Raw genomic sequence first — 20,871 nt, 5'->3', positions numbered from 1 at the left:
TGGCAATTTAGCGCATGAGCCTGCTCCTCCAATCAACACCATCGTGGTTGAGCTCATCCCTGTCTCAACTCCACTTTTCTGACAATTCACCTTAACTTTTCAACCCATTACTAATTAAAAATCTGTCCATCTCCTCCTTGAACATTGTCCCAACATCCACTGCACCATGGGGAAGTGAATTACCCAGATTCTATATCCTTTGAGAGAAGTAATTTCTCCTTATCTTAAAAGGACGATTTCATGTTCTAATTTGCTTCACAAGAGGAAACATCCTCTCTATATCTAGTTAAAAATCATACAATACCAGGTTATAGTCCAACAGGTTTAATTGGAAGCACACTAGACACATTAATATCTTATACAGTTGCAGTAACATTTCCCTAAATGTTCAGCAAGTAAACCTGGATATTGGAAAATACCAGTCTGCAATGCTCAGTTGAAGTAGACCAAAGGGCATCTTTCACCGGTTTGGTGGTCCTCCAGATACAGTTATGTCTGTCACAGTGTTGTTGTGTCACCATAGTCTTACCAGACCATCGGGCTGCTCTCTAGTTAGAGAGAAGCAACTGCTGATGATTTTAACCAGGTGAGGGAAGAGGTTGCGAAGGAAAGACCTTCATGCTAATCTCAAATTGGTGATGGGAATTGAACGCATGCTGTTGGCATCACACTGCTCTGTAAACCAACAATCCAGCCAACTGAGCTAAACTGATTCCCTCACAGTGTATAGGCCTGCAACCTGCCGGTAGAGCATTCTAAACGATATGTCCAGCACCGTCAGGTAATCTGATCTGATGGTGAAGGAGATAAAGGATCTAATAGTCCAGTTCCCGAAGAACACGGCCTTGCCTCAATTTGTCTTGGCTCTCAAAGCCAGTTCGAACTGGTTGCAGATGTTCATGCGTCTGCCCACTGATATTGGATCCAAGCAGAAAAGAATGATATCTTGCAAGTGCCCATCCCTAATGGCCCTTGAATAGGTTGGCTTGCTAGGGCTTTTTAGAGGGCATTTAAGAGTCAACCATAAGAGTTACATTAAGGTCAGACAAGTGAGAATGACTGATTTCCTTTCCGGAAGGCCATTGGTAAATCAGGTAGATTTTTTTAGAATAGTATTGTTTTGATGTTGTAACAATAAACTAAAAGAATGGAGAAGGGCTGAAGAAGCCCTGAAGAAGGGCTTATGCCTGAAACGTCGATTCTCCTGTTCCCTGGATGCTGCCTGACCTGCTGCGCTTTTCCAGCAACACATTTTCAGCTCTGATCCCCAGCATCTGCAGACCTCACTTTCTCCTCCAGTAAAAGAATGGAGAACACTGCAGAGCTTCTGTGCAAATCAAGAGAAGCTAGGTTAATACAACAGCTTGATTATCTTTCATTAGAAAAAAAATGTTAAGTAAATAGCAAGTGTCAAGCCAGGGAAAAATGTAAGGGGGAGGGAAACAGAAAGAGGAAGGTCTGTGTTAGGATAGAAGGTGAAGACAGAAGTGATTAAATTAGTGGTGATGGTGCAAAACAAAAGGAATTGGTGATGAGAAAGTTTTCCAAAAAACGTATTTCTAGACCAGGTGTAAATTGTTACAGTGAAACAGCAGAGGGAGAAAGAAACATGCAAAAATGTGCAAGGAGAAGAATGACCCTGCGAGTTTGGTGGAGAAGATTGGCAGAGGTCAGACCTGTGAATCAGCCTAACAGCTTATTTGCTGATCATGAATCCCCATTCTCCAACTCCACCAAATATATGGTATAGCCATTGCAACAATCTGACAAATCTGAGCCATGTTGAAGATATATCAAGAATATTATGAGAATACCTGAAATACTAATGGTAATAGTAAAATTGGAATTCATGTAAAAGGACAGAACCTCAGTTTAACTATTATCTAAAGGATGGCACCTCGGTCAAGCACAAGTATAGCACTAGTATCTTCGTTTTAGTACTGTGAAATGTTGCTGAGATATAAATGTAATAGAGCCTAGTTTTTGCAGCTCTGTCTCAGTCTTGTCTTTCAGTCAGGCTGTAGGGTTCAAGTTCTTCTCTAAGATTTTGAGCATCAAGTCTCTGCAGATACTATGGTGCAATGTTTTGAAGGCGTGGTATTGGCTCAGATGAGACACTAAGCTGGTGTCTCCATCTGCTTTCAACAGACAATGGGAAAGATTTCTGGAGGTTTGAAGAAAGGCAGGGGATTTTCTCTGATGTTTTGGGTAATGTTTATCTATCAATTAACAGCATTAAGCAAGTTAAACAAACCTAGTTGTGATTTCATTATGATTTCTGGGAGCCCGTTTTTTGCAAATCAGCTACTTTATTACCCTACAATTGAGACAGTGCCCACATTTCAATAGATACCTAAATGATTGGAATGTGCTTTGGGATGGCCGGAGGTCTTGATGATCAATAAATACAAGTTCTTTCGTCCTTTCATTATAATGTAATCAATATTGTCTGCTTTTTCTTTTGAACAGATTGACCCATATTTGCCATATGAATTCACAAGTGAAGGAATGTTGGAAAGATTAAACGTTTTTATTGAAAAACAAGTATGTTTATTATTTAACTTGAGAATATTGTTAGAAAAATCATATTTCCAAATGGATCTCTGTGTAAAAATTCTAAATATACGGTATAAAAAGAACTTCCAAAATCTCCAATGATTTGATAGTTATATCCAGCATACAGCTGAGTCATATAAACCAGCAGGTTCTGTGTTGATCCCAACTTAGTAATGTTAGAAGATTTCTGGTGAATTGGCAATAAGAGCTTTTTTTATTAGATGTGTCTTAGAATCGTAGAGATGTACAGCACAGAAACAGACCATTTGGTCCAACTGGTCCATGCCGACCAGATATCCTAACCTAATCTAGTCCCATTTGCTAGCACTTGGCCCATATCCCTCTAGTCCTCCACCTCGGCAACATCCTTGTAAATCTTTTCTGAACACTTTCAAGTTTCACAACTTCGTTTCAACTTAACTTGAGGGAAATTAGCTCAGTCACAACTTGAACTATGTGCTCATCCTATATTCAGGATCCATGTTGTGCCCTTATTGCAGATACCTACGTGATAGTTGTGACCCAGTGTAACAATGAACTGTATATCATAACTTTTGAACATGCCCTTATGATTCACCGATGTTTCTGATGGCTGACTTGTAAATACTTTAGTGAAACAGGGTGAGATATCAATTGGTTAGGTACGTTATTTTATTTTACCAGTAGCAAATCAATTTACAGAGTAGTAGATGCAATTATGTTTCTTCTAGATTCAACTATCTATATAAACCTCAAAATAAGCTGGAAAACTTACACAAGCATACCAGAGTCCTTGCTGTAGGCTTCCTTAGTTAACCTTTGTAGCTAATCGTCTGATTTTGATTAGCTCTGGACTTGAAAATGGAGTTCTCTATTGCTGAACCAGACTTTACCTCCACTCTTAGTTAGTTGCCTGACTGGCCCTTATATTTTTTTTCTATGTTTGCACTATACAGAACGCTTGTTTTGTGATTCATCAATAGGATTTGTCAGTATCAATCAAATCAATGTCCCTTGATTTCCTAAAGGTATATTCTTAATGAACACCACATTTTAGCTTCACACAAAGAGAAATAAGGCTACCACTATAGATGTAAACATTCCTGGAAATTCTAAATGATTGTTGTTATCAGAATTCTGAACTCTGCTTCCATTTATCCTTGTAGGGTGTATTGAGCAGTTGAGTCAGTCTCCTTTTTGTTGGAGATAATGTTGGGCAACTTGTCTCATGGAAAAGCTCATCACACAATGTAATGATCAACACAAGCTGCAATGGCACTTTACAGTTCTCTGTTTTTAATCAAGCAACCAGATACAGTCCCCTGAAACTGCATCCAGAAATCTGCCCCTAAAATACCTTCATAGTTTGTTATGCTTCTGTTTTCCATACATGTCTGCTATGTGTTTTTGAGCTCTATTTCTCTATCAATAGAGATGGGATTCTTCCTTGGTTTCTGAAATTTCTGCCTCCATGTTTCAAGCACTAAATCATGAGTGCCTTTTTTTATGTTATGTTGACTGCCCTAATCATTTCTGCCTCACATTTTTAATTAAATTATGGAATGTGGAGGTTGCTTATCATCCATTATACTGATAGTGCAAATATGTTTTGCACCACTCAAGTGCCAGACAATTCTGGCTCTTCCATAAAGACAGTCTAACATTCCATGGTATTACTGTGGTTTGCATCCTTTATCATCAAACAACTCTCATCACCAAGCATTGATTGCAACAACCAGAAATGTAAACACAGCAGCCACAAATACTGAGCTACCAGAGGCTGGTATTTTACAGTAAATGACTCCCAAAACCCTTTGCAATATTCTTAATGTATCTGGAGAATATGATGGTGGGTCATCTTCCTGAACTGTCACAGCATTTGGTCCAAGTATACCCAGAATACTGTTGGGTCAGGATGTCCTGGTTTTTGACCCAGCAACAGAAGAGGAGTATTATCTTTCCATGTATGGGCTATAGGTCAAGGAGGAGACAACTGTATTCCAAAAGCTTGCTGCCTGTGTTGTAGACAGTTGAAGTCACATGTCCAAGGGTGTTGTCAAAGAAGCCTTAGTGAGTCATGGCAATGCATCTTTTAGATGGTACACACTGCAACAATCGTGTCTGTGACTTGGATGGAGTGAATGTTTATGGTGTTAGATAGGGTGCTAATAAAACAGGTTTCTTTGGCCTGTTATGATTTTGAGCATATTTGGTGTTGATGGAGTTGTAATTGTCCAGATAAATTAAGAATACTCAAAGGTTTTGGGGCTTTATTTACTGTAGAATATCCAGCCTCTGGTAGCTTGGTATTTATGTGATTGTTGTGTTCACATTTCTATCATGACCAGTGCTTGATAATGCAAGTTGTTTGATGTTAAGAGGTAGAATGAAAGCAGTGCCATTGAATGCTGAGGGGAAATGGTTAGACGTTCTCTCGTTCGAAGTGCAAGTTGTCTGACACTTGAGTGGTGCAAATATACTTGCTGTTTATCAGACCAGCCTAAATGTTGTCCAGATCTTGCTCCATCTTTCCAGACATTCATACATCTGTGTTATACTCCTATTTCTCCTTACTAGCATATAGTAAAAGAATTGATCTGGAGGTTATGACATTAGAGGCTCTGCATGTTAATTTCTTCCCTCCTCCTAAAATCATCCCTCTTTTTACCTCTGCTGTTGATACAAACATGGCTCTTTACCTTTGGTGGTTCATCCCATGGTCTATCATCCCCCTTCTGAATATTCTGAAGTCACTTGGTGGCATGTTGTCCCCTGGTACTAGAGAAGCAACATACCATGGTGGAATCACATCTGCAGTAACAGAAACTACTATCTATTCTGCAAACTTTCAAATTCCTCTATCAGTAATGCTTTTCTGATCACCCTTATCCAATACTCCTGTCTGTCATGTACTACACTGGTGCTCAACAACTTGTCTTAACTCTAATGCCTAGAGAAAACATCACACTCAACTGCAGAAGATCAGTTACACTCAAGCTCCTTACTTTGAACTCTCCGGTGGATTGCTGTCAGGGACTTGCTACCTATAATTATCTTGATCTATTTCTGTACTCTTAGTCCACATTATCCAATCTCCAAGTTCACTGATTCTCGGAACCTGATCGCTGAAAGGTGGATTGATTAGATTAGATTCTCTACAGTGTGGAAACAGGCCCTTCGGCCCAACAAGCCCACACCACCCTCCGAAGAGAAACCCACCTAAACCCATTCCTCTACTCTATATTTATCCCTAACGCACCTAACACTGTGGGCAGTTTAGCATGGCCAATTCACCTGACCTGTACACCTTTGGATTGTGGGAGGAAACCGGAGCACCCGGAGGAAACCCATGGAGAATGTGCAAACTCCACACAGACAGGCAGGAATGCTTCTCATGCTGTTTCCCCTAAGACTTGTGTTCCCTGCTCTCACTGACTTCCTTCAATTATTTTATCCTGTTGCCTGCTCCACTTTTTCAGGGTTGCATGCTCTACTCTCTTTATCAGGTAAATTAGTATCTCAGGTAGCTATTACCAGCTGTTAAAATTTTCAAGTTTACTTTGTAGTGGTTGGACAAGTGTACGTGAAGGCATTTGCAAAAGGCATCGTATTCAATTAAAATCATAAAGTGGTTCAATTGTTAGAACGTTCTCCCAAAGTCCCCTCCCAGATGCAAATTTAGGTTTAGGACAATTTTGCACTACATTTATTGTTCATACCACCACTAGGTGACATAGCACTTGTGCAGGTTCAGGTTTGCAGTGAGTGCCTTGTCACTTCAAAGAGAGGACACTGCAGCTTCCAAGAATCTCATCTGTGTTTTCCATTTAAAGTTTTTTTTCAAGGTTTGCGGCCTACAAAAAATGTTTAACCTAGCTGCTCCCTCTGCCTGCCTAAAAACCCACTAATAGTAATTCTGACAAACAAACATCAATCTGGCAACAAACAGTCATATGATGGCCAGGCAGTGAAGTGCTGGCATGCCTCCCTGCCAAGGAGGAGAAACACCTCTTATCCCCACCTGTTTGATCCTTTACTGCAGTCTTTTCACCAAACCTTCCCCCTGAAGATCCTGACGCCACTGCACAGAATGTGACAATGTCAGCGATGGATTTCCCTGTGGCCTGTTGACCTAATGGCCTGCTTCTGCAAATGTCCGGGGGGTCATTTTGGCATTTAAAGTGGTCACTTCAGTTTAGATTTTGGGTAGTATCATCACACATCTGTATTTTAGATAGTTTAAAATGCCCACTACAGCCAAGAGACCCAAAATTGTAATATCCCACTTCATAGCTCTGATTCTGAATGTTCAGTTCAGTGCAGTTGGTGATCAAGAATACTTTGAATCTAATCTTGTAAATTTAATGGTTTAACTGCAGGATTTCTGCCGTCAAAGAGAAAAATGGCCACCACAAACTGCCCTTAGTGTTAAAATGGCCCAACCTTCCGAATCATGTGTTGAAGCCTGCCAAAGAGAGCAATTAATGTGTGAACCTGTTTTCTTCTATCAACTCAACAAAGAAGTAGAGCTTAAGAGGTAAGAGTTCTGCCCTAACCTTAATATTGTCACTGCACCTCCTGTTACAGGGAAATTCCCAAGTTCAGATCTTATTTAGAGTTTAGAAATGTTGTGAACACAGGTGTTCAAATGATTTAATTCAAAATTGTTTTCTATTGTCCAATCGCAAGTTAAATTCTTCATGAGAGAGGTAAGTACAGTAAATGACAGATAAGCTTGTAAAACCATACACTGACAAAAGGCAGGATTTAGCTAACTGGGAAATTCTTTTTGTTGTGTGCCCGTTTTCACAAAATGACTACTACAACAGCCATATTAAGGATACCATAATGCAATAATTCTATGTGCTATAGAGGCCAACCCCAACCCCCCCCCCCCCCCAAACATATGGCAACAACTAATGTCTGCAGTCAAAACCTCAGTTGCAAAATTAAGTAACGTTAGATTATGTCTTGTTTTTATTTCAAATGCTTTGGAGATATTGGAGATCGTACTCCATAATAAACTAATTTCTAGCTTGACCCATTTGAATATTGCTTTTAAACAATCAAAAGATCTTCCAGTTGTATAGATCCTCAGTTCTTGAACAGATTAGTTAAGCTTAAGAGGAAATGACCACAAAGTCACCTCTGCGAAGCAATATAGTGATATAACTTAACATAGCAGTGAAATAGGTGACTGCCACTGATGCAGGTAAATTGCCTTTGGTGGCATGCAGCCTGTAGTTGATTACACAGGTATTTATCAATACTCCTCCTCCAACTATGAATTAGGCAGCTTCACAAATGGCATCAAAAATGTTATGTAAGCACCAAACGCACTGAACTCCTACTTGCCAGAATGTATTTGAAGTTCCTGTAGGTAGGCTTGCAAGACTTTGCTTCATTTCATAGTGAGAGTTTACCAATAGCAAGAGAGAGGAAATAATGTACAGCAGGATTTCTCAAAAGCTGTACTCAGATATGTTTACTCTGAAATGTCAGTTCAGAGAACAGAACACTCATCTCTCCTTGTCTGTGTGACCATAATCTTTCAACTTGGAGGCAGAAATATTAATGTTGGACTCAAGTGCATTCATTGTCTATTCTCTCTATTGAAGCAAAACTTTGTTCTTTATAAGTGACTGGATTTACAAATTTTATTCTAATTTATGATCTCATCCAGCTATCAATGGAGTTGAATTTTAAACAAAAATAAAGATAAAATACCATAACATGATCACATTAGCTATTTTTAAAGGAAGAATCAACCACTGTATTTAGAATGAAAGAAGAAAATAAACAATCAATTAAAGTAACTGTACGAGATATGGGCGTATGGCTAATATTTGATCATATTTGGAAGAGTGAGTAATTGATGCCACAGATTTAAATGCATCACAACAAAGAATCGTGTCACCATCCAAAAGGAGAGAATCAGTCTGTAAGTGATGAAAAATGGTATCCCTAGCATAGAATATTGGATAAGTTTTTTTTGAAAAAAAATTTGAGAAAAGAGTTTTAAAGTTACAAGAACAATTTAAAATGTCCTTTTTAGTGGTAAGACCTTCCAGCTATATTGGCAAATCATTTTCATTATAACCACTGCAAACCAACATTGTTGTGAATATTCAACGTGATATGAAATAACGCATATTTTGAGGCATTTGAATGACCAATTGTGAGTGCTTCCAGTCAATTATTTGAATGAAACACATTCTGTTTGACTAATTTATTAAGAGATCTTTAAAGAAGTAACAAGCAATTTGGATCATGAGAATTTGTGAACATATTGTATTTGGAATTTCAGCAGCATTTGATAATGTCATGTCAAAGGTTGCTATACAAGAGTTTATGGTGTAGGGGGTAACAGAGGTTTGATTGGTAAACATTGCTAAAGTTAATATTGCAAAGGAAATAGAATTTAAAAGTAGGGAAGTGTCCAATTATGTAGGACATTGGTGAGGCTATATTTAGAGTACTGTGTACAGTTTGGCTTCCTTATTTAAGAAAGCACATAATTGCATTGGAAGCAGTTCAGGGAAAGTCCAGTTAACTGACATCTGGGATGAAGATTTATCTTGAGCAAAAGTTGACAAGTTGCACCAATATCATTGGATTTGAGAAGAACTTACCTTAATGAACATAAGATCCTGAGGGGACTGATCAAGGTGAATGCTGAAAGGACTTTTCCCCTTGTGGGGGCAACTAGAACCAGGGAACATAGTTTCAACATTCGGAGGTTGGCTGGTGACAAGATGTTTTTCTTCTCCGGTAATCATGAACCTGTGGATTTCTCATCCCTAGAGAACAGCTGAGAATGTGCTGTTGAAGGCTGAGTTCAGTCGATTGTCGATTAATAATGAATTCATAAAAAGGATAGGCAGAAGAAAAGAGTTGAGGTCACAATCAAATCAGCCATAACCTTAACAAATTTCACAGCAGGCTCCTACTCCTAATTTCCATGTTATTTCATTCCACATAAAGATATAGAAAGCATATGATTCAAAATAAAACACACTCATCTTGAGGCAATGTGCAGTGATATGGTTTCATTTCACTGTTTGTTGTTGCATGATCGCAGGAAACAATAAGGTTTGTGTATTCTATGACATAACATCATTTTATGATAAATTTAATCAGATATTTTCCTGATATTCTACAGACAAGCAGAAAACAAACATAGGAACGGGAGTGGGTAATTTATCCCTTCAAGTATTTCCCAACATTCATGAGTTGATTGAGAATTAAGTGCATTTACTCCCCTTTACGTGATATAATGACCTCATTGTTAAAATTAATGTTTCAGATTTATGTGCATAATTGTCAACATGAGATTTGTGAAATTATCTACTTTGTTTTTGCAGGTATGGAATACACTGCGACTCTTCAAAAACAGAAAGTGATTTGTACCTGCCAGCATTTAACCCTGAAAACCAAATGTGCCTGTTTCAGTCAGATTACTTGCTCTTCAGCTGTGCAGGATCACATGAACATTACAATCGAATCTGTCCATGTCGAGATTATGTCAAAGGACAGGTTGCTTTCTGCCACAATTGCTTGAAAGGTGAAGCACATAACTAATTTGCATTGTTTACTGAAATGAAAGAATCTCCTACTTTTAAACCAGACATCAAGGATATATCTGTTAGTGTTGCTGCAAGAATCGTGTGATGATACCAATAGAGAACAGGTGGACCAGAATCCATTTTCCTCAAGTCCTTATATCAATCATATGTAATTGTAGATAACTTAGAAACTACCAAAACGTCGTCTGTCTTCCATTTCCGTTCAGCATCATAAAAATATTATCTGTTCTTCACAGAGTCATAGAGATGTACAGCATGGAAACAGACCCTTCAGTTCAACTTGTCCATGCCAACCCATTTTCCTAAATTAAATCTGTTCCATTTGGTGGCACAGTGGTTAGCACTGCTGCCTCACAGCGCCAGAGACCCAGGTTCAATTCCTGCCTCAGGTGACTGACTGTGTGGAGTTTGCACATTCTCCCCATGTCTGTGTGGGTTTCCTCTGGATGCTCCAGTTTCCTCCCACAGTCCAAAGATGTGTAGGTCAGGTGAAATTGCAGGCCATGCTAAAATTGCCCGTGGTGTTAGGTTAAGAGGTAAATGTAGGGGTATGGGTGGGTTGTGCTTCGGCGGGTCGGTGTGGACTTGTTGGGCCAAAGGGCCTGTTTCCACACTGTAAGTAATCTAATCTAATCCAATCCCTGTAAACCCTATCCATATACTCATCCAGATGCTTTTTAAATGTTGTCACTGTACCAGCCTCCACCACTTCATCTGGCAGCTCATTCCATACACGCACTACTCTCTGCGTGAAAAAGTTGCTCCTTAGGTTCTTTTTAAATCTTTCCCCTTTCACCGTAAACTTATGCCCTGTCGGTTTGGACTCCCCTACCCTGGGAAAAATACCTTGTCTATTTACTCTATTCATGCCCTTCATGATTTTATAAACTTGTATAAGGTCACCTCTTAGTCTCTGACGCTCCAGAGAAGACAGCTCCAGCTATTCAACCTCTCCCTCCAACCTCTTGCTGAAACCCTTCAACTCTGGCAACATCCTTGTAAGTCTTGTCTGAACTCTTTCAAGTTTCACAACATCCTTCCTGTAGCCATGCAGTATTCTGATAGTGGCCTGACCCCCAATGTCTTGTACAGCTGCAACAGGACCTCCCAACTCCTATACCCAATGCACTGACCAATAAAGGCAAGCATACTAAATACCTTCTTCACTATCCTATCAACTCTACTTTCAAGAAACTATGAACCTGCACTCCAAGGTCTCTTTGTTCAGCAACAGTCCCCAGGATCTTACCATTAAGTATATAAATCCTGTTCTGATTTGCTTTTCCAAAATGCAGCACTTCACGTTTTTCTAAATTAAATTCCATCTGCCACTCCTTCGTCCATTTGATCAAGATCCTGTTGTACTTTGAAGTAATCTTTGCTGTCTACTACATCTCCAATTTTGGTGTCATCTGCAAACTTACTAATCATACCTCATGTTCACCTCCAAATCATTTATATAAATGGCGAAAAGTAGTGGACCCAGCACCAGTCCTCATGGCACACCCTAGCCACAGGCCTCCAGACTGAAAAGCAACCCACCAGCACTACCCTCTGGCTTCTATCTTCAAGCTAATTCTGTCTCCAAAAGGCCAGTTCTCCCTGTATTCCATGTGATCTAACCTTGATAACCAAACTGCCATGTGGAACCATATCAAATGCCTTACTGCAGTCCACATAGATCACATCCACCACTCTGCCCTCATCAATCGTCTTTGTTACTACTTCAAAAAACTCAATCAAGTTAGTCAGATATGATTTCCCATGCACAAAGCCAAATTAACTATCCCAATTCAGTCCTTGCCTTTGCAAATACAGGATTCCTTCCAACAACTTGCCCACCACTGATGTCAGATTTTGCATCTTCTCTAGTAGGTTCATCCACATACTAAATCAGAAAACGTTCTTCTATGCACTTAAATTCCTCTCCATCCAAGCCCTATGGCAGTCCCCATTTCTGTTTGGAAAGTTAAAAGTCAGAGGCACAGACAGACATTTCTGCAGCCAAATATAATCGACCATAACCACCCTATCATTCTTACAGATAACTGAGATCTCCTTACAAATTTGTTTCTCAACTTCTCACTGACTATTTTGGGGGAGGTGGGGGTGGGAACTATAGTACCCCGATCAGGTGATTGTCCCTTTCTTATATCCCAATTTTACCCAAATAACCTCCCTAGATGTATTCCTAGGCATATCCTCCCTAAATACAGCCGTAATGTTATCCCTAATCAGATTGCCACTCTCCTTCTCTTGCCCGCCCCCCCTTTCTATCCTTACTATAGCATCTATAAGCTGCCAGTCCGGTCCATCCCTCAGCCATGTCTCTGTAACTGTTATGATATCACAGTCCCATGTTCCCAACCATGACCTGAGTTCATCATCCTTACCTGTTAACCCTCTTGTAATAAAATAACTACATTTTAATTTATCAGCTCTACACCTTGTTCTCTACTTTGTACCTACCTGCCCTGACTGTTTGCTCCTTTTCTCAACTGTACCAGTTTCATATTGAAATCTTTTCTCATCAAGTTCCTGGATCCCAACCTCCCACCACCCACCCCCCCTGCTCACCGCACCCCCTGTTGTATCCTCCCAAACAGCTTTAGCAAATCTCCCCGCAAGTATATTAGTCCCCTTCCACCTCAGGTGCAATCTATCCTCCTTATACCCCAGAAGAGATTCCAATGATCCAACAATGATCCCTTCTTCCCTGTGGCAGCTCCTCAGCCATGCATTCATCTGCTCCATCCTCCTATCCCTACGCTCACTAACTCATGGCACCAAGAATAATCCAGATATTACTACCCTTGAGGGCCTTTTTTTTTAAAATTCTTGCCTAAATTCCTATATTTTCTCCTCAGAATCTCATCCTTTTCTCTTCCTATGTTGTTAGTTCCAAGGTGTACAATGACCTCCTGTTGGTCTCTCTCCTTTTGAGAATATTCTGTACCTTCTCCGAGACATCTTTGATCCTGGCACCAGGGAGGCAACATGCCATTCTGATGTTTCACTGTTGGCTGAAGAAACATCTGTCTGTGCCTTTGACTAGAGAGTCCCCTATCCATTGCTTGGAATCTTATGTACCCCTTGCTGCATTGGAGCTAGTCTCAGTACAAAAAAACCTGGCTGTCAGTGCTACATGCCCCTGACAGTCCATTATTACCTACACTTTCCAAAACAGCCTACTTGCTTGAGCTGGGGATAGCCACAGGAGACTCCTGCACAACCTGCCTCCCTCTCCTACCTTGCCTGGAGATGACCCATCTACCTGACTGTATCTTCAATTTATCTCCCTTCCTTCAACAGTCATGCATCACACCCCCTAACTCCTGCAAATGCCCCATTTGCCTCTAACTGCCCCTGAATGGAAGTAAAAGTTTGTGGTTTTGATAATGGTGGCTAATCTGCATTGTCAGCTTCATGCCTGGTCAATATGTTGAAAATGTCCCCCAACATTTCTTTCCTGTTTCCTGTGCTGAGTGCTGTCCTTATTCCAAATTATGGAGGTTCTTCAGTGACTATGAATTTGCAAGAGTCAACTCGGTCAAAAACAGCTTAGCTTGTGTGCTTGAAGGAGATTTGAGTGCATCAAAGCACTTCCATTGTGTTAAACTGATATTTTGCTGTTGACTCCTGCACATTATATAGAGATCTGATCAAAATGCTGAAATATAGGGATCCATGTTAGTAATAACCCAGTCATAAATATTTTCTAGTATTCAATTTGTCAAATTAAGTTTTAGCTTCAGGTATGCAGCAGGCGACATCATCAGAGACTGATGTCATGGTATTAACTGTACACGAGAAGATGTATACTGGCAATACCTGTCACAGCTGAGTGAGGTCACGGGGGGATCTGCTTATGTGTGCATTCTCAGCAGCCATCTTAAGCATTGGAAACACATACTCTGTTCACATATTAAGGTTATACTATGATATATAAATTTGGCCAAGGATATAATGATGAATGCAATAATTCTGTTCCCATGCGGAATACCACCTGTATGCTGCACAAAAAAAAAGACAACATAATTGGTCTGCAGGCAAAATTGAAGTGTCATAGAGGCATTAGGAAACAAAAGGAGACAATTTGGCTTTATTCTAGTTCGCTGTAGGGCAGTCCATTAACTCTGTAAAATTAGTCCCATTCTCCTTCTCTAATCTGTTAAAATTATAAATTTATTGACATGCCCATCCAAATTCCTTTTGAAGTCACAAAAAGCAAGCATATAAGACTGACAGGCAAGAGAGAAGGAAAATGGCATGTTGGCATTAATTTCAAAAGGAATGGTGCATACAAATAGTGAGGACTTGCTTAAAATAAATAAAGCACAAGTTAGACCACATCCAGGAAATTGTAAACAGCTTTTGTTCCTTATCTACAGGAAAACATATTGGATTGATGGCAGTCCACAGAAGATTCATTAGGTTGAGCCTGGGTAGGCAGGGATTTTCTTCTAAGTGGTACAGTTTGTTGGGCCTGCACTTGTTGGAATTTAGAAGAACGAGAGATGAATTTATTGAAACAGAAGATTCTGAGAGGGTTTGACAGAGTAAATAGTTCTTTCCCCTTTTCAGAAAGTCTAGGACCAGAGGACATAATCTCAGAGGAATGGACTGCCCAGATAGAACAGGGTTGAGGGGGAATTTGTTATGAGAGGGTGGTGAAATTGTGGAATTCTATAATGTAATAGGCTGTGGTGGTTAGGTTTTTCAGTATATTTAAGTTTAAATAGACAGGTGATTAGACAGTAAGGAAGTCAAAGGTTATGGGGGAAAAGGCAGTAAAGTGGAGTTGAGGGTGATTAAATCTGCCATGTGATCTCATTGAATGACAGAGCAGATTCAATGGGCCAAATGGCCGACTACTACTCTCATGTCTTGTAGCCTTATGGTACCACTATCTGTCTTAACTTTAAGACATCATTCCAGTTCCCACACAGAACAGCAGAGGTTATATATCTACTTCTTGTGTTGGAACTTCCTGTGAATCTGTTCATTTACATAAATTCAGTTTCTCTATTTTCCCTGTCAAAGTGCATTATCTCACATTTTCCCCACATTATGCTAATCTTTTGTCCACTCATATAAGCTGTCTATATCCCTTTGTAGATTCTGTCATCCTTAGCACTTGCCTTCCCACCTATTTTTATGGCAGCTACAAACTTGGTATAAGTAAATTGACTGCTGTCATCCAACTCATTATATATTGTAAATAATTGTGGACCTAACACTGATCCCTACTGTACTCAAATACACTCTATAAATTCTTTTGTTGTGGCTATCAATTTGACTTTCCTAATCTACAAGATTAAATTAACCAGTGATGAATACATTTTTACATAGCTTCATTATGTCCTGTTATTATCTCTGTTCCACAGTATAGCTACCGTTTAGGGACCTTAGACAATTCTTACCAATGTTTCTTCCCCTTGTTATTTCTTATCTCCATCCTTATATTCTATAAATTCTGATCTAAGATCATTTCTTGTTATCGTACTTAGTCATCTCATACTACAGTGCTATCGTGCCACTGTTTCCTTCCAGCTTGTCCTTGCAAAACATCATATACCGTTGAATATTTAGTTCCCAGCTTTAGTCTCCTCGAAATCATGTCTCCATAATGGCTATAAGCATATCTGTTAACCTTATTTGTACCATTGATTAATTTATTTTGTTCCAAATACCGTATGCATTAAAGAGTCATTTTACCATTTTGACCCTATTTGCTGCTATGGGTCTTTATGTACCAGATATCACAACTAATGCAATGGTCCTCTACCATGCTGAAGTAGCTCACTCAAGATGTTAATATGTTGGTTTAGTACTATAGTTATAAATTTGCCTCTAAGTATCCCCAGTCAGTTGTCTTAGCAAAGGTAACTTGTTTAATGATAGCTTCACAATAGCTAGACACTGTGATCTTGTCAACCTTAGTGATTTCAGGAACTATAATTTACTGTCAATTTGGTGAAATTTTTCAAGCAGTAAAACATTACAAAAGGAACTTAGATTGTTGGAAATACCAGCACAGTACAAATGAGAGTTATGCACTTATGCCCTTTGCATTCCTGGATCATTCTCTGCCCTTACATCACCTGATTCACTGCGATGCATCTGCAATAGCTACTCCATTCCTGTGACAATTCCCCTGAAATATTCCCTCATGGAATAAAATATTCTCCTATCTGAAATATAAGAAATATAATACTTTAAATTCTTAGATTTATCACAGTTGGTGTGACCAATTAATTCATAAATTTGTATTTTTCTATTGTGATATACTGGGGCAATTAAGGTATTAATCAATTATGTTTAGATTAACTAAAGGGGTAGGGTAGGGAAATGAGTCTGGGTAGGTTACTCTTCGGAGAGTCAGTGTGGACTTGTTGGGTCAAATGGCCTGTTTCCACACTGTAGGGACATTAATCTAATCTAATTTGATTTTTTACATTTGTGTTCTTCAAATTTATATTATATACCAACATAATATTGCCATTCATTCTACTTATATAATGACACTGTGAGGATTTAAAATCTGAATTATCTATGTCATAATTATACATTTTGCTTATTTTTAATGACTAAACTCTTAATGCTGAGGCTTTAAAATACTATCTTTAATTTTAATAACTGAAAATAATAACTGACAGTTCAAAATTTAATTTTAACTGGCTTTCAGACAGTTTTACTTGTGTTTTTCATGATTACCTTTAAGGCATTATCAACAAGTTTCAGTGGGAATTTTTATAGAATTGTGGAATCCCTAAAGTGTGGGAGCAAGCCATTTGGCCCATCGAATCCACACTGACCCTCCGAAGAGAATGCCATTGTGATCCATACCCCTAACCTATCTCTGCATTTGTCATGGCTGTTCCACCTCGCCTGTACATCCCCTGACTCTATGGGAAATTTAGCATGACCAAAACACCTAACCTGCACATTTTTGGACTGAGAGGGGAAACTGGAGCACCCAGACATGCACACTGGGAAGACAGTTGCCCAAGGATAGAATTGAACCCAGGTTCCTGGAGCTGTGAGGCAGCAGTGCTAACCACTGAATCACTGTGGTTACTCCCCATTGATATATTTTAATACAAAAACAGTGGAAAACCAAAGAAAGTTCCATTATTGCTCACTGATACTTTTGCACCACTTACACTCAAGTACATATTGAGTTAATATTTAATACACAAAGTAAATCCAGACCTTAGTTGATCCAATATCAATTGCTGTTGGTGTTGTATTTTGTGTTGTCAATTGGAAATGTTGACTATGTGTTAAAAATGTTGTATATTTTCATATTTAATTAGATATTTGGAATTATTTTTCACTGTTACTCTGTGCTATATCTACTGTGGATCTGTTTACAATTTTTAAAAAGTATTCTTGCACTTGTTCTGCTGTGACTGCTGGGCAGTTAATTAGAATATTATATTTTACTCAGGGTATTTTAATAGCTTAATGAGTTTCTCCAGAGAGCAGCTGAGTCTTGTAAGCCAAGAAGGTTGCAAGTTTGATCCCTTGCTCTATGTTAGCAGCTAATTTCAGTAATATGAGTTTGACAGTTGGTATCAATGTTTCTGGGTTTAGAAATAGAAAATATGTCAAAACTTCCATTTTAATTTTGCTTTAATGGTCTTGCTATATGTATGCACACGAGATGAATCAGCTGCACTGTCAATTGTTGTTGAGAATCTCTTTCAGAATTTCACTACGTTTAGGGTGGTGATGCTGGTCGGGACAAAATTTAGACCTGCTCAATTTGTGAGGTTATTAGATAGCAAATTGTCAGTATTACCTCTCTGAATTTGACCATAACTTCAAGATTTAGTGCAAATGCAGATTAACTCTGAAATCCTGGATATGTAGACTTGCAACATAGACTGCACAATAGCTGCCTCCCCTTCACTTATAGCTGCACAAAACTGTCAATCAGTGATGTCAGTCTATAAACCTTTTCTTTTCTCTACAGCTAATGAAATACAATGTCTACTCTTATATTTTCAAGGAATAATTGTACTTATGTGATACACACTTCCTATTATAATTATACAATTAAGTTAAATAGGTGTTTAATCCATTTAGCTTTATTAGTGCTTCTAAACAATCAGCTAAATTCACCCATGAAAATAAGACAAATTACTGAAGTGAGTTTCCTTATATCAAACAGTAAATTATAGTGCATATTCTATTTTTTTTTTAAACATATGTTCAATTATTTACTGGTTTTAGCACCACACATTTATTTGGGGAACTTTTATTTTCTACTCAAGGGATACACGAATTGCAATTGAAGACAAATATTCATATGTAAATATTATTATACTTGCCTCAATATTTGAATGTAAGGAATATTGGGTTTTATATAGAAAAAGTCTCTGGTTAGTTACTTACACCGATTACCTGAAAAGGTTGTGCTATCCAGTTGGCCGTGTTTAATTAAATGCCAGCTGACTTCACCATAGGGTAAACTTAACTTTGCACTAATAACACTTAAAATATTATTTTGTTTTCTGCATTTATCAGTTGAATTTAGTTTTCCATTGACTATCCATTCCTTTGTTAATTCTCCTGATTCCTGAAGAAATTGAATTGTTACTAGGATACTGTTACAAAGATGCCAAGCATCTTGTGTCAGTGAACAAGTTATTCACATGAGCCTTAACAGTAAGCATTGGCAAGCTATTTGATGAGAATGAACACAGCCAAGCCAACCCAAAGTTCACTTACACATAGCCGAAAACCTTCCTAGTCTGTATGATTCAGCTGCTCACTAGTCTGTTGAGCTAACTCATTTCAGGATGTTTGTAATTATTTTATGCTCTGTAACTATAAATCATTTTAAAATAACTGAAGAAAAATGAATGAATTGTCTGCTAAGTTCTACATTTACACTGATCTGAGGAGGTGCAACCAAACTTTCAATAATCCTAGTTACAACATCTAATTTAACAGAAATAAATAGTTGAGGAATATTTGTAATTTACTTATTTATGACGCTTTGGCTGGTTTGTCAGGGGTACTTCAACAATGTAAATTGATACAAAATTGTATTGTTATTTTGGGACTACTTGGGAGAAATGCACAGAATAAACTTAGACGTGTTTGATTAATTGAACTGTGTATTAATGCCATGACAAATGCAGAGCAGTAACTTTGCTGCTTCAGTTTGATTCCACACAGTGGTAATTTCTTTGCAATATCAAATAGAATTTAAAAGTAACATGCCTGTTACATACTCTTATATCTTATCCAGATTTGGATTAGAGTATGAAAACACTCCTTTTTTTAAATCTAGACATAATAGCTGATGTTTCCTGGAAATTCATAAACCACAGGCAGTCCCCAGATTGCGAACAGGTTCTGTCCTTGAGTCTGTTTGTAAGTCAATTTGTACCAAAGTCAGAACACAATGCAGGACAGAAAATAGCCATTTGTAAATACAAACAAATTTTTTAGTGAGATTTTTAAAATTATTATTAATACACCCCATTATGGAATTGCGTTTGTAAGTATGAGCATTCATAAGTGGGATGTTTACAAATCAGGGACCCCCTGCATTATGGAAGGAGTTTCTATGCGCCTTCCATAGGAGAGAGTGCACCATTGATGTCCAGATTCCAGTAATTCCTTAATAATGATAGAAATAATAAAACTGTTTACTGTTACACTGTGGATTAATTTGAAACTGCTATACCTCATTGAGTGAATTGTAGCTAGATATTTTATAATCCACACTAACACTTTTTTTACTTTTTTTAGCTCAAGTAGGCAATCCTGAGTGAATACACTAATTTCACTTTGACTTTAAGTAAATATTACATTAACTTCAAAATTAAATTATTAGTTGATGCTCAAATGATTAAAGCATAATTCATTTGAGCTAAGTTCTGTTATGGCCAGGCCAGACTCCCTCAAAACATTTCAAGAAGGTAGCCTGACCCAAAGTTTGCGAGTTGTTTTAATTGGGTCTAAAGCTGATATTCCAGGAGTGATGCAGCTGACCCAAACACTTAGTTAAAAGCAAAATAGAATTTATTTGCAAGATTAAGAATGAAACACAAACAAAAGAGAACAGAATACAGACTAAATTAACATATTCATAAACCCGACAGACTATCCCAACTTAATGATGCTGTTCCAAATTCCTGCAACAATCTCCATAAACACCCCTTAGCAAAAAAGGTAAAATCAAACACAAGCTCTTACGAGAGAGGAGAGATGACAGAGAGATTCAGCATGGAATCTTCCACTTTCTTCTATATAATTGTTTTTCGGACCAGCAGTCTCAAAACTGACTGCTTGCTAAAACCAAACCAAAACAGAGGTAAACTGAGCTGGGAGAATTGGCCGCTCCCGCTTCTTTGTACAAATGTGTTTTTTTAAACTTGAAAGCCTTTTGTCTGAAATAGTATCTGTTAGCTATAATCAAATTGGCGCTAAAACCCATCCAAGCCACTTCTCTCAGCAACTCTGCATTTATGATCCCTCTGAAAAAGAAACCAAGGACAACATAACCTTGTTAAAGGAGTAGCATCATCACCGTTCCTATTTTGTTCTGGATTCATAGCCAATTCTGTCTAGTTATGCAGTAACATTGAGTCATCACAGAGAAATCTCGAATGTATGCAAGATATTTAAAAAGAGGAAATCAAAAAAAATTTCAAACAACTTCAAGTTATAAACTCTTTCTATGTTATTATGTAGGAAAAAAAACTATAACTCTTGAAAATAAAAGATG

At 38.3% G+C, this 20,871-nt stretch overlaps 1 protein-coding gene across 12 annotated transcripts in view; it reads left to right on the top strand.

The window, feature by feature from the left end:
• Positions 1 to 19,243, top strand: part of LOC122550236 (alpha-1,6-mannosylglycoprotein 6-beta-N-acetylglucosaminyltransferase A-like) — a 106,306-nt gene extending 87,063 nt beyond the window's left edge. For all 12 annotated transcript variants that reach the window (XM_087987062.1, XM_087987063.1, XM_087987052.1 and 9 more), the window contains 3 exons: positions 2,470 to 2,544; positions 6,915 to 7,072; positions 9,900 to 19,243. In XM_087987062.1, the coding sequence (XP_087843188.1) occupies positions 2,470 to 2,544; positions 6,915 to 7,072; positions 9,900 to 10,116 (450 nt within the window). In that variant the 3' untranslated portion in view covers positions 10,117 to 19,243. The remainder of the gene's footprint in view (positions 1 to 2,469; positions 2,545 to 6,914; positions 7,073 to 9,899) is intronic.
• Positions 19,244 to 20,871: the final 1,628 nt, after the last annotated feature.

This window comes from Chiloscyllium plagiosum, unplaced genomic scaffold (assembly GCF_037043375.1).
Source record: "Chiloscyllium plagiosum isolate Xiang-an unplaced genomic scaffold, Cpla_swu_hap1 HiC_scaffold_5, whole genome shotgun sequence".
Classification (NCBI taxonomy): Eukaryota; Metazoa; Chordata; class Chondrichthyes; order Orectolobiformes; family Hemiscylliidae; genus Chiloscyllium; species Chiloscyllium plagiosum.
Note: the sequence above shows the minus strand (reverse complement) of the source record. Positions and strands in the feature narration are given on the sequence as shown.